Source organism: Selaginella moellendorffii, unplaced genomic scaffold (assembly GCF_000143415.4).
Source record: "Selaginella moellendorffii unplaced genomic scaffold, v1.0 SELMOscaffold_4, whole genome shotgun sequence".
NCBI lineage: Eukaryota > Viridiplantae > Streptophyta > Lycopodiopsida > Selaginellales > Selaginellaceae > Selaginella > Selaginella moellendorffii.
The window spans coordinates 1,734,731-1,747,102 of record NW_003314265.1 but is presented as its reverse complement, the minus strand read 5'-3'; the positions used below and the strand labels follow the sequence as shown (position 1 = coordinate 1,747,102).

Sequence of the window (12,372 nt, the reverse complement as noted above, 5' to 3'; positions counted from 1 at the left end):
TGATTCCAAGATCTCACGGTCTAAACTCTACTATCTGGTAGACTGAAAGGGTTACGGACCTAAGGAACGCACTTGGGAACCTACGGACAACCTGATTCATTCTCTTGACCTTGTTCAAGACTTCCACCGCCGCTATCCTTCTCATCCCAGTCCTCATTCTTTTTCTCCATCTCCCGTCCCATGCCGCCCATTTCATCCTCCTCTTTGTTCTCATTCACGTCCTTATTCCACTCATTCTTGAGGAGGGGGTGCTGTCAGAAATCCCCCAATTCTTGCCACATTCCTGAATCTCGACCTGCAGACCATATTCCTGATTCTTGAGACACTTCCCTATTCTTAACTCTCGAGACACTTCCCTATTCTTGACTCTCTGATTTCCCGTACGATTCCTGAGTCTCAAGCCACATTCCTAATGATGACATGGCGCCTCCTCGACCTCAGCTATATTTAGGCCGTCCTCGATCCAAGAGTGGTGGAGCTTCATCAACCTATAGTATATATAGGTTAGCCTTGTTCCATTTCTCCACAATCTGAATCAACACCAGTTTAAGGCATTTTCTTCGTTTCCACTAGCTTTTCTCTTTGTCTTCTGCATTTTCCAGTCTTGATTTTGTTAGGGGTCTTAACAATGTTGCTAACCAGGCACACTCAAGCTCTTTTGCATCAATACACCTCCAAGACCAATGTTAGAAGCATCCACATGCAAAATAAAAGGTCAAGTGTAGTCAAGATATGCCAAAACTGGAGGAATTTTCAATAGCTCTTTCAATAGCTCAATAGCTCTGAATGCTCACTCACAATCCGGAGACCAGATGAAAGATGATGTTGATGATTTCAACAATGCTCACAACAATGCAGTGCAATCAAAAAGATGATCCACAAAACAACTGAGATACTACACCTTGCCGAAGAAGCGTTGCACATCATTCACATATTTCGGAGTAGGGAACTTTAGAACAGCCACAAGTTTTTTAGGATCAACTTGCAAACCCTCACGAGAAATATGGTACCCAAAATAAGTAGTGTTTTTGGACCCAAACACACACTTCGATTGCTTCAAATTTAAACCAACATTGCATAGCCAATCCAACACTTTACAAACATCATGAACGTGCTCCTCCCACGTCCCCTCCAAGTGGATCAAAACATCATTAATGAAGTCAGCAGTCACCTTGGGCATATCACAAAGAACCTCATCCATCATCTGCTAAAAAGTTGCTAGAGCATTATTCAAACCAAACGGCATCACGAAGAATTTGTACAAACCAAATGATGTATGAAAAGTAGTCTTAAGAATATGTTCTTCGACCATCGGTATTTGCCAGTACCCAGAAGCAAGATCTAGCTTGGTGAACTAACAACTTCGCCCTAGACAATCCAAAAGATCAGCAATGTGAGGAAGAAGGTACACATCTGGGATCGTCACTTTGTTTAATGAACAATAGTCGATGCAAAACCAAATACTCCCATCAAGCTTCATCACAAGATGAGGTTCATATGCCTAAGGACTCTGTGACTTCCGAATAACACCCTTCTCCAACATCTCCTTGACATTTGCATGTAAAATCTTGATCTCCTTGGGTGACCGACAATGAACAGGAACCTTGATTGGACAAGCATCCCCAGTTGGAATCGGATGACGTGTGGCAATCTTGGCCCCGGACAATAGGTCAAATTCAAAGAGATCAAAATACTCTTTCATGAGCCGGTCAACCACTGAAACACAAAGATCATTAGAGGGATTGGAAAAGAGAAGAGAAAAATAAAACGGAAACATAGGAGGAAATAATAAGGGAACAAAAGTAATGGAAGCAAAAGTAGAAATAAAGGGACGAAGAGGTATGGAAGTGAGAAGAATGGATGAAACATAAGGAAGTATAAGACAAGGGGAAAAAGCCTCAAAGTCACACTTGGCATGATTGCGCTCAAACCAATCCATACCAAGAATGAGGTCAAAAGCTTGATTTGGCACCACCCGCAATAACTACAACTCAAACTCGAGATCACCCACACACATAACCAAGTCCACTTCATCCCGTGCACATGCATGTGTACGGCCGTTTTCCATAAAGAATGAAAATTGGTTCCACCGCACGACGCAAGTGTAGATGGCAACGTGTGGCAACAAGTCGAACAATAGAAGATAAATTCGAACCTGTATCAACCAATATGGAAAGAATAATAGGAGACCTCTTGTTATAAAAACGAGCTTGGAAAGTAAACATTGGATGAACCGGTGCCGAGTGAACCCCTTAATGATACTCTTGAAAGAAAGATAAAGGGGTCACTAACTTATTCGTGCAAGGTCCCTCCGTTACTCGCACAACTCCTCATTTCCCGGATGCAGCTTGGTGTCCAAATCTTCCACTACAGCAACACTAACGGGACGTTGCTAATGCCAAGGTTTCCAACTAGGAAATGGAGGTTGGCAATCCGGAAAACGCCGACAATGCCAATAAATATAACCAACTTCATCACACGTCTAGCAATGAACATCATGGCCATGACCACGTCCTCGCCCTTGTCTTTGGACTCGAGTAGAAGCAACATCAACCTCCATTGAAATGGGACCATCACCCATAGGAAGTGGAACTGAAGGACGTGTAGCAAGATGCAATGTTTCATAACATTGTGCCAAGCGAAGAGCATCGTCAAAGGTGGCGGGAGCAAGTGCATGCACAAGTTCGACAAGATCTTGACAAAGTGCTTGCCACAACATTCCTAGCTTGATCCGCTCCGACATATTTGGCTCCGCATAAAGCAAAAGACTTCGGAAACAAACACCAAATTGCATCATCGACTCAGATGGCCTTTGGCGAAGACGATGCAATTGTTGGAAGGCATCATCACAGTCATCGGGATGTCCAAAGGTGAGTTTGAAGATGTTCGGGAGAACACTCCAATCCCTATGAGTGGCTGCACTCAAACCATTGTACCACTGTAATGCCATCCCTTGAAGACACGTGAGAAACTCACGCAAATATCAAGCATCATCCCAAGAATGATATGTGGCAATCACTGTGAAGTGATTGAACCAATGGTACATATCATCCCCAAGATTCCCGTGAAAGAACTCTGGCCGAACGCGAGGATTGGCACCAAGAGCAGGAGGAGTTGTACCATGTGCCGTGAATGCCTCTATCAACTAAGTTTAGTTATTCAATTGCAAACGCATAGCATCAAGCAATTGTACTAACTGCTACTCCAGAGTCAAAGAAGGAGATTGCTGATCTGCCATGAAGACGAACGAAGAAAGAGCAAAAGAAGAGAAATGACAAAAAGCTAGAAGAAAATGGTAGATCTAGACAATGCAAAAAGCTAGATCTAAACCAAAATTCTGAAAGGAAAAAACAAAAGAAATGAAATGGAAAAAGCTAGATCTAAACAATGCAAAAGCTAGATCTAAACCAAAATCCCAAATGTGAGCACTCCTCAGTGACAATCAAAGGTGCCCTTCATCTTCACCAATATGAGTGTTTAGAATATGGAAAGGGAATACAGAAAATATGCATATAAATTAACCCAAAAACCCTAACTTATATACAGGAGCGAATGGTCCGGATTGAAATCAATCTAACAGTTACCAAAATCTATTATGCTAATATTAGTATATGGCATCATAGTCGTACACTTGGCCCTCACACTACAAAATTTCATATTTATATAAGTTTGAATTATTAATGAACTGAAAATGAGTAATTCTTCATTTTTTGCAAATTTCTTTCTCAAATCACTAAAAAGTCCCTTCTAAAAATTTACACACTCACACAATAGCAAAAGTAAAGTGGGCAAAATTTTTAAATGATGTAGCAATTTAGCCATGTAACATTATTTTATTTATGTATTTTACTAGGTTTAAAGTTGCATCCCCCATTTTGGGTGGGCTAGGGTTTAATTGAATAGTCTGGAGAATATACCTCGTAAATATTCGCCGAGCATCTAGCTAGCATAAGCCCTACACCCCGAGAGCAATGCAAGCTCTCGGCTATGGCGCCTCTCACTCTAGAGCATCCCCGACATTCCATCTCCCGGCGCCAGTGCTAGGTCGACCTTGCGGTACTGATTTTGTGGATAGATCGTTTGGCAGCGACGTCCAGAGGATAAATGCAGGCTCTAGGAGTAGATTTCGAGCTCGCCCTAGCGCGCAGCTGAGTAGTGACGACCAATCGGTGCCGGAGCAGTCGTGGAATCGAAGGCTGCGAGCCGCGCTGAGCAGATATTACGGGAATTTTGTCCAGGATCTAGAAACCGAGGCTGGGGTGGATGTAGAGAAGATTAAGGAGGTCGTGACTGCTCGGTACAAGGAATTACGCGAGAATGCGTCTCATGTCTTTGACAGAGCGGCGTCAACAGCGCAAGACGCTAGAGGAAGATTGGAAGTCGCTAGAAACGAAGGTGATGAGCTGCTCGAGGATTTCAGGCTTAAGGTATGGCCTCGAATCGTAGCCTGGCACCAATGGGAGCGATGGAAGGTATGATTTCTCTAGCAGATTGATGTTGATTCTCAAACCAGTATTGTTTTTGGTTTTGTTTCTCAGAAGTTGGATGCTCAACACATTGGAGCGCTTGTTCTTTACCTTCTACTGGTCATTGGTTCCTTCCGAGGTCTCTACGTAGCGGCAACCACACCTCGGCTAAGCAAAAGAGAGGCCAAGGAATTGACTGAAGCGTACTTGGAGGCCACGATTCCAGAACCAACGTTGGAAAACGTTCACAAGTAAGCTAGATTTGTCTCGAAGACGTCTTTTGATGGATCTGTTGTTTTGTTTGGAATAGGCTGGAGAAGCTTCAATGGCGAGAAAATATGCCTGGCGGTGTTCGCGTACGAAAGCATCTACTGCAACCCGATGGGAGTTATCGTCACGATTCTTCGTTCGTTGGAGAGCACGCTTGGGACGATGAAGCAGCGGCAGCGCAAGAATTGAACGAAAGCGCCGAAGGTCACGAAAACCGATATATCGATTCCCTCCTGATCTCCTTCCTTCGTTTCAGATACTGGAACCAACGAGAAGCTTACGTGGAGAGAAAGACTGACGAAACTAGAGGACATGCTTGAGAAAGAAAGCATCAAGGAAGACACTGATGCGTTAACAAGCAAGTATGTTGTCCTCCTGGACAGCGAGGAGATGGCCAAGGATATTGCTGAGAAAAAAGAAGAGCCGGTCATTCCTCCGCAATATGGGAGGGGTTTCTGGGCTGCCAGAAGGTGGTGGAAATACAGGCCGAAGATGCCGTACTTCGATTTTTTTGAGAAAGTGGAGAGAATGGAGGTAAGCATTAGCAAGGAAAGGATTGTTCTATAATGCTCCTAGTATTTTTTGCAGGTTCAAAGTGCCGTATTTAGCCAAGACCGGACTCGGTTGTTCGTGACAATGAAAGAAGGATTTCCTTCCGAGTTTGTGGTAAATATCAGCATTTAGCTATTCTCCTGAAACAGCCACATTGCAGGTAGATGCTCCAGCAGATCCTTATCTAAATGACGCGCTGCAAAGGTTTCAGGTGGAAGTGGATACAATTCCTGAGAGCGGGTTACGTAACATACTGCGTGCCTACGCTATTCTTCTCCCTTGTTTTTTCATTGCTTTGAAGCTGGACAATACAATTTTCAACATCCGGCGAAATGCATCTGAAAAGATCGTGGACCTTATCAAAATGAAATCATCAAGCATCGTTCTGGTATGGTTTAAACTCCAAACTTCAATTTCTTGGGATTATTCCTGAAAATTTGGACAGCCAGAACAAGCTGAAGAAGCCGGCTTCCCATCTTTCGATGATGTGATAGTAAGCCACACAGTGTGGAGGGTGGTGGAGGAAATCGGTAACTACTTGAGCGATCCAATGCGATATTATGATAAATTTTGTTTCATTCCTCGGGTAAGCAACGATAACATGTGTCTATGTAATGTTTTTAAGTCGTCCAGGGTATACTGATACATGGGCCTCCGGGTACTGGCAAGACTCATATCGCAAGGGCAATGGCGAGGGAACTTCAGCTCCCATTCATATTTGCCTCAGGCTCAGAGTTTGGAGATTCTGAAATCCCCGGTCCTAAAAAAGTGTTCGACCTCTTTTTTACTGCCAGGGCCAATGCAAGTATCCTTTCATTGCTGATGGGATTGAAGTAATTGACATGTGTAAGTTCTCAGGCACCTTCGATCGTCTTTATCGATGAGATTGATGCATTGGCGGGAAAGCAAGTCGATGAGGATCCGAGGAGGCTGAAAACTTTCAAACAACTTATAAAGGAGCTAGATGGCTTGTAAGGACCGATATCAGTGTCTAAAATGCTTACGTTTCATTTCCTTGAGACAGGGAGATCGACACGGAAGTACACAGATTTGCTCCGCGGCAGGCATTTATTTTGATATGTGCAACAAACCGTCGAGACGATCTGCACGAAGCATTTCTACAGCGTCAACGAATCGATCGCGAGATTCATGTGGGATTGCCCAAAGAAGCAGAGAGGCTAAGAATCTTCAAAGTACACACTGCAAAATACAAGCTAGCCGATGACGTAGACTTTGAAAAGGTAGCACGTCTCAGATTCTTATTGTCTGTCACTTACGCTTACGCAGGTTGTATACCGCACCAGAGGGTTTTCAGGGGCCGATCTCAAAAACTTTGCGAACGAGATTTTTGTTTATGCGGTATGCTTTTTTGTTTCTGATGTGCTGCTCTTCACCTGGTCCTGGTTTTGCAGAAGCAAAAAGGTCGCGCATACATTCAGCAAAGTGATCTTTTAGATGTTTTGGAGAAACAGCTGTTTGAAGGAATAGGCATGACAGTTACTCAGGAACAACAGAAAGAGTCGGAACTAAAGGTCAGTGTGAAATAATTCTTAGTTTCTACTTGCACTAATATCTTTTCAATTGTCAGGTGAAGCCGGAAACAAAAAGGCTACTGGCAGCTCATGAAGCTGGCCATGTTCTGCTAGCGCATCTTTTCCCTCGTTTCGATTGGCATGCGTTTACGCATTTGTTGCCTGGAGGCGCAGAGTCCTCGCTGTCCGTGTTTTACCCCTCAGAAGACATGCTTGAGTACGGTGGAACAATCGGATATTTCGAGGCCCAGATGATAGTGGCTCATGGGGGTCGTGGAGCAGAGATTCTCTTGCTTGGCGACAACATCACTGATGGATGGACTGACGACCTCGAAAAGATATCTGCGGTAATTGTGCTTCAAAATGCTCTATCTACTTCATTGAAAAATTTCTTTCCAGCTTGCAAGGGAATGTGCCGTGCACCCGGAAAATCGAAACCTAGGACTTTTGCAAGTAGCAAGGAAACCGCTTCCACCGCGTCCACGTCCTCGACCAGAAGAGCTCTACCCAATGACGGTACGTATTGTCTGTTTCCTAAGTTATCTTATGTGAGAATGCTGTTTTGACAGTGGAATCATCCCCGCTCCATCGTGATTCCGATGACTCTCGAGGTTTCAGAACTTGTAGGCAGAGAAATCCAAATGGTGAGTGATGACGAAACTTTTATTTCAAACCTTTCAAGCTTTTGGTGCTTGGCAGTTTATCGACGACACAGAAAAGATGGCCATGAAGGCGTTGCAAAACAATAGACACATCCTGGAGAGGCTAGCCCGTGAACTGGAGCTAAACATAAAAATGACGGGAGATGTAAGTTTCCTGGATTCGTTTTTGCTTGAATTCTTGACATCTTGCGAGCACAGGAAATCAAGGACATCGTGCATTCTATGAACCCGGTTTTACTGCCTGACATAGGCGGCCCACCTGATTTCTCGAAGGCTGTACCGATTGTAAGTTAATGACCCTGGATGGACTACACGTTTCTAAGCTATTTTTCGTGCAGGATCCAACTCCTGAGGAGATCCGTGACGGCTACTACCGGGATCTGGATGTCTATGCAGATCGATTACATCGCTGCTAGACCAAGGTTCGTCTTCTACTTCTCGACTTTGCATAGAATCAAATCAACACCGAATTGTATCTTAAAACTTGGAAGATTATCAAGTCCAGAATTTATAGAGGCTGTGTTGCATCAAGGAGCCACTCCGAGTGAACACCAGACAAATGAGGTCCCAGCTTCTCTCGGCAGCCAACATGGTACTCGTTGACCCATGCAATCTCTTCGGGTGACAGTAGCGACATGTCGATGAGCTTCCTCTGGAAAGGGACCTGAAAGACAGGAGAAAAGGATAAGAGCTGGAGAGCTCATGAAGAACACTCCATACCCAAGTGATGTGCTCGAAACAAAGGTAGCCTTTGTCTGAGAAATTATGTGCTGTTTGAGCTTCCTTGACAATGAGAACGTTTTCCAGTCGCACTCCAAACTTGCCATCTTCGTAGTATCCCGGCTCTGTGGAAGAGAAGCTCTTAGACGGTTGTGGTTTCTTATGTTAGCAAATACTTGCCGTCCGTTACGGTCATGGAAGCTTGCAATGGGACGTTTCGAGCCTGTGGCTTGAAGCTAATAAGATGAGGTCCTGTGCGAAGAATGCAAGTAAAACATTAGCTTGAAGAAATTCGCCATGGTAAGCGTTACCTTCGTGAACATTAAGATAGGAGCCAACACCGTGACCCGTCCCATGTCGATAGTCTAGTCCACTCTTCCATAGTGGAACCCGTGCCAATACGTCCAAAGCATGGCCTACAAACACATAACCATCAGGATTTGTTCGAACTAGTAACCGAATGCTAGATACCAGTTGTTCCATTTGGAAAAATGGCCGAATCCAACGCGATGTGTCCTTTTAAAACCTGGTAGCGAGATTATGAGAAGGAAAACAGAGAAGATGGGAGACACTAACCTGGGTATAGCAAGCCTTTTCATGCGGCGAAGGCTTGCCAAAATGCACGGTACGCGTGATATCTGTTGTTCCATCCAAGTACTAAAAGAAACTTGTCAAGACGTGGAAACGAGAACGTTATACCTGTCCTCCAGAGTCGCAGAGATAAATCGAGTCCGGGTCAAGCTCGGCACAGCTCTCGGGTTTTGCAGCGTAGTGAATGACAGCAGCGTTTGCTCCCACCGAGGAGATGGTTTCAAAGCTCAGTCCTCTGAAATGCTGACAGATCGAACACAATAAGATCACTAACTAAAAGACCATAGCACACATCGAACCTTTTGCGTCGAACGAAATTCTTCGAGCTTGTCACTTACAGAAATTTCTGTCAATTTCTCCACCTCTCTGAAAACAGAAGAGTTTAGCCGAGTGAAGTCAAGCACGTGAAACTTACGGTGATTTGCGTTTGAGAGATGTTTTTGTTTCTAGGAAGTAACCAGGGGCACCATAAATTTCCTGCATCTGTCCTAGAAACAAACACGATTTAGAGAAGAAAAAAAACATAGCGAAAGCATTTTTCTCTTAGACCTGGTTATCAAGCCAAGCGAAGAAAGACACCACTGCAACTCCGTCACGAACATGAGAGTTTCGAAGACCTTCAAGCTCTGCAGGATGCTGTACCCATGTTGTAGCTCAAATAACTCTGTTTTCTGGAAAAATAAATAAAATTTCTCTGACCTTCAATGCTTTGGACAGAGCTATTGGCGATTGCTGCAACAACAATTCGTCGGCTGAAATGTCGGGGTACAGCTTGAGAGGGCAGGAGTTCGGATCTATCCATATTAGACCTTTCCCATCATTTACTTCTTCGGGACGGGAAACTAACGCATCAAGGTCCTGTACAACCTCCTCATAGTCTTTGATCACCACTTGGTTTTCCGTCAAAAATCTCTCAACCTGCAGAAACTATATCAGCAAAAGGAACAAAAGAGATAGACGAAATGATACCTCCGTAGTTATTTTGTGCTTATCAACATAATAGAACGCAGAATCGAGAGTGACAATCGCATAGGCATGGACAACAGGATTGTACATGACATCGGAGCCTCTCAAATTAAAAAGCCAAGCAACCTACAGCAACGGAACAAAAAAGATGATTTTTTGTGAAAGGAGAAAGAGGGAGACGAAGGTACCTCATCAAGTGTCGAAACAACGAGAGCAAAGGCTCTCTCCTGAGAAAGTTTCCCACGAATATCAGCAAGCTTCTCTGCAACACTCCGCCCGGCAAACTCGAGCGGCTGGATGGTCACAGGAGAAACCGGTTGCGCGGGACGGTCCTTCCAGATCTCGTCGACAAGGTTGCGCTCGGTCTTCACCAGCTCAATTCCTTTCTTAGCGAACGCCTCCCTCCACCTCTTTGCATTAGAGACGGAGACACACCAAGCGTCCACTCCAACGGAAGCATTGCTTTCCAGGTTCTGAAACAAAGAGTGTGGCATCGAAGTTCTTTCCAAGATCTCCATGAAGAACTCACATCGGCCAGCCAGCTTTCCACGACTGGATCCTCTCCAATTCGCATCAGCTTCCACCGCTCGCTGAGCTGCTGCGTGGCCTGAAGGAAGTAGCGGCCATCGGTCCACAGCAATGCCTCGTTCTTGGTAATGACGGCCAGGCCTGTGTAGAAAAAAGGAAAATCCAATCCACGCGAGTGTTTGATTGGAAACACGTGGAAATCGAGATCACTCTTACCGGCGCTGCCGCTGAACCCCGACACGAATTCCCGCCGCTTGTCCCTGTCCGCGACGTACTCGCTCTGGAGAATGAAATGGACGATTGAAGAAGAATGCGAAGAGAATCGAGAGAGCCGACCTGGTGAGCGTCCTCGGATGGAACGATGAGTGCGTCCAGGGGCGGATCGCGGGACGCCATGAGCGGCCGGAGCGCGTCCAACGGATCCATCACCGCAAACCCACCCTAAACCCAGGGTTCACTTTCCAGCCGTATATTCTTGTAGATTATAAACTATAGCTGTGATCGCACAATAGCTCGTTCATGACAAGAACTTAGACCAAACTACACAACACCCGAATCTGGTAAGATGATTTGTGTTCGTAGTTTTGGTGTAGGTTTTTTTGTAGTGCCACATTATCATTGCTTCCAGAAAGGCACATTTTCCCCTTTGTATGTTTGTTTGACCGTGTCACTGCGTTGTTTGAGCACAAGTATGGCATTTGACACTTATTTTCAGTTGTTTATTATCCAGTTCGTTGAATATCAAGAATTTTGGTAAGAACAAATACTTGATGAACCTAGAATCCTTAAGGGTTTTGGCTAAAATAATAGTGTTTAGTGTTATGGGTGATTACTGAAATGAAAAAAAAAAAGTTTATAACCAAAAATTAACATGGTTGGCTTTCAGCTCACGAAATAAATATCTTCTTGTTGATTCGGAAGAGGGACACATCACCTATATATTGCCAGGGTTGAGCTGAAGACACTATGCTATTCCTGATAGTGAAGTGCGGGGCGTAGGCTTTTGGATGAAACATGATGTGATCCCCTGACGTTACGAGGGTACAATCGTCTCTACCCAACATGCTAACATATGAGATGACCTCAAGCTCTTCTCCTTGTGTCATGTATGCATAACCCTTGTTAAAATCACTGTAACGCCACCGATTGCTGAAGAGGCCAAATAATGAGTACAACCATGTTCTCTTCTGGAAGACGTAGAGCTTCATGAACTTAGTCAAGTGCAAAAAAGCTTGATCATACCCTCGGTATAATGGAGTTCTAAAAAAGTCGATGAGAAGCAAGAGCAAAGATGCTAAACTCGAAGCCCCGCTTAGTTTCCTAGCCTGAAGAATTAGGGGTATGGTCGCCAGGAACCCAGAGAGTTTTGAGTTGTACTCCATCATGTTGAACTCTCTTCCGTATATAACAGTCCTTTCCTCCACCGGGTAAAAGTGCATATCCCTGTTGAACATCATGAGCATGGCCTCCTCCTCGCTGATTTGTTGCGCAACCGAGTACTTCTGGTCAAGATGATAGAGATCCTTGACGAAGACACACTCGCTGAGCTTGTATACGGACACCTCAAAGAAGACATCCTGGTGCACCCAGTAATACTTGTGGTTGTACTCTACTTGGTACCAGCAGTCCTCGAAACTTAGATAGTGGATGCCATTGTCTTGCTTGCCAAGCATACGCTCCTTGAATTCCTGCCAATCTTTATATGGACCATATGGCCTTCGAAGTGATTCCAATGCTTGGTAATCCTTGTTGACCCAAATGATCCTCTTCTTTGGAGTTCCGCCACTAGTCAAGAGCCACTGCAGTCCATAGTAGCACAGGTTGAAGCCTTTTGTGTTCCTCACTGCTTGCCAGAATGCATAAACCCATTGCAGCACAAGGAACCAGATCGACGAGCTGAAATTGTGGAACTTCGTCATACAAGCCCTGCAAAATGCCCCTTCAGCAACTAGGGATTTTGAGAGTGGGGATTCGTAACATGTTTCCAACCCGTACAAAAAGAACTGATACCAGTATCACTTATAGCATCCAATAGTTCTAGACTTTCACTTTACACCATGGCATGAAGTAAAAGAGTAGTCCTAT

The 12,372-nt window shown here is 44.6% G+C and overlaps 2 protein-coding genes across 3 annotated transcripts; one reads left to right on the top strand and one right to left on the bottom strand.

The window, feature by feature from the left end:
* Nucleotides 1-3,926: 3,926 nt before the first annotated feature.
* LOC9655689 (ATP-dependent zinc metalloprotease FTSH 12, chloroplastic) lies at nt 3,927-8,294 on the top strand. 2 transcript variants are annotated; one of them, XM_024668755.1, is made up of 19 exons: nt 3,927-4,472; nt 4,539-4,717; nt 4,777-4,940; nt 4,993-5,270; nt 5,325-5,402; nt 5,449-5,676; nt 5,734-5,874; nt 5,922-6,089; nt 6,147-6,259; nt 6,313-6,529; nt 6,576-6,647; nt 6,701-6,820; nt 6,877-7,167; nt 7,220-7,336; nt 7,390-7,464; nt 7,520-7,627; nt 7,681-7,767; nt 7,821-7,904; nt 7,974-8,294. In XM_024668755.1, the coding sequence occupies exons 1-18, from the start codon at nt 3,972-3,974 to the stop codon at nt 7,896-7,898; spliced, it is 3,015 nt and encodes a 1,004-aa protein (XP_024524523.1). In that variant the 5' UTR covers nt 3,927-3,971; the 3' UTR covers nt 7,899-7,904; nt 7,974-8,294. The 2 variants fall into 2 exon arrangements, with proteins under 2 accessions (XP_024524523.1, XP_024524522.1); XM_024668754.1 differs by having other exon boundaries at nt 7,821-7,995.
* On the bottom strand, nt 7,937-10,769 carry LOC9655688 (probable Xaa-Pro aminopeptidase P). Its single transcript, XM_002964052.2, has 16 exons — nt 10,624-10,769; nt 10,504-10,567; nt 10,289-10,428; nt 9,948-10,232; nt 9,763-9,885; nt 9,493-9,711; nt 9,343-9,429; nt 9,209-9,276; nt 9,093-9,159; nt 8,902-9,036; nt 8,779-8,859; nt 8,674-8,728; nt 8,514-8,618; nt 8,383-8,454; nt 8,203-8,327; nt 7,937-8,146 (listed from the first exon to the last, which is right to left on the bottom strand). Exons 1-16 carry the CDS (start codon nt 10,711-10,713, stop codon nt 7,991-7,993), a joined length of 1,872 nt encoding a protein of 623 aa, XP_002964098.2. The 5' UTR covers nt 10,714-10,769; the 3' UTR covers nt 7,937-7,990.
* Between the last annotated feature and the right edge of the window lie 1,603 nt (nt 10,770-12,372).

Coding starts and splice junctions, on each gene's coding strand:
- LOC9655689 (XM_024668755.1), top strand. CDS start 3,972: ATGCAAGCTCTCGGCTATGGCGCCTCTCACTCTAGAGCATCCCCGACA. Junction 6,260..6,312: donor ATAAAGGAGCTAGATGGCTT/GTAAGGACCGAT, acceptor TCCTTGAGACAG/GGAGATCGACACGGAAGTAC. Junction 6,821..6,876: donor AGAAAGAGTCGGAACTAAAG/GTCAGTGTGAAA, acceptor TTCAATTGTCAG/GTGAAGCCGGAAACAAAAAG.
- LOC9655688 (XM_002964052.2), bottom strand. CDS start 10,713: ATGGATCCGTTGGACGCGCTCCGGCCGCTCATGGCGTCCCGCGATCCG. Junction 9,037..9,092: donor AATTTCGTTCGACGCAAAAG/GTTCGATGTGTG, acceptor TCGATCTGTCAG/CATTTCAGAGGACTGAGCTT. Junction 8,619..8,673: donor TTTTCCAAATGGAACAACTG/GTATCTAGCATT, acceptor ATGTGTTTGTAG/GCCATGCTTTGGACGTATTG.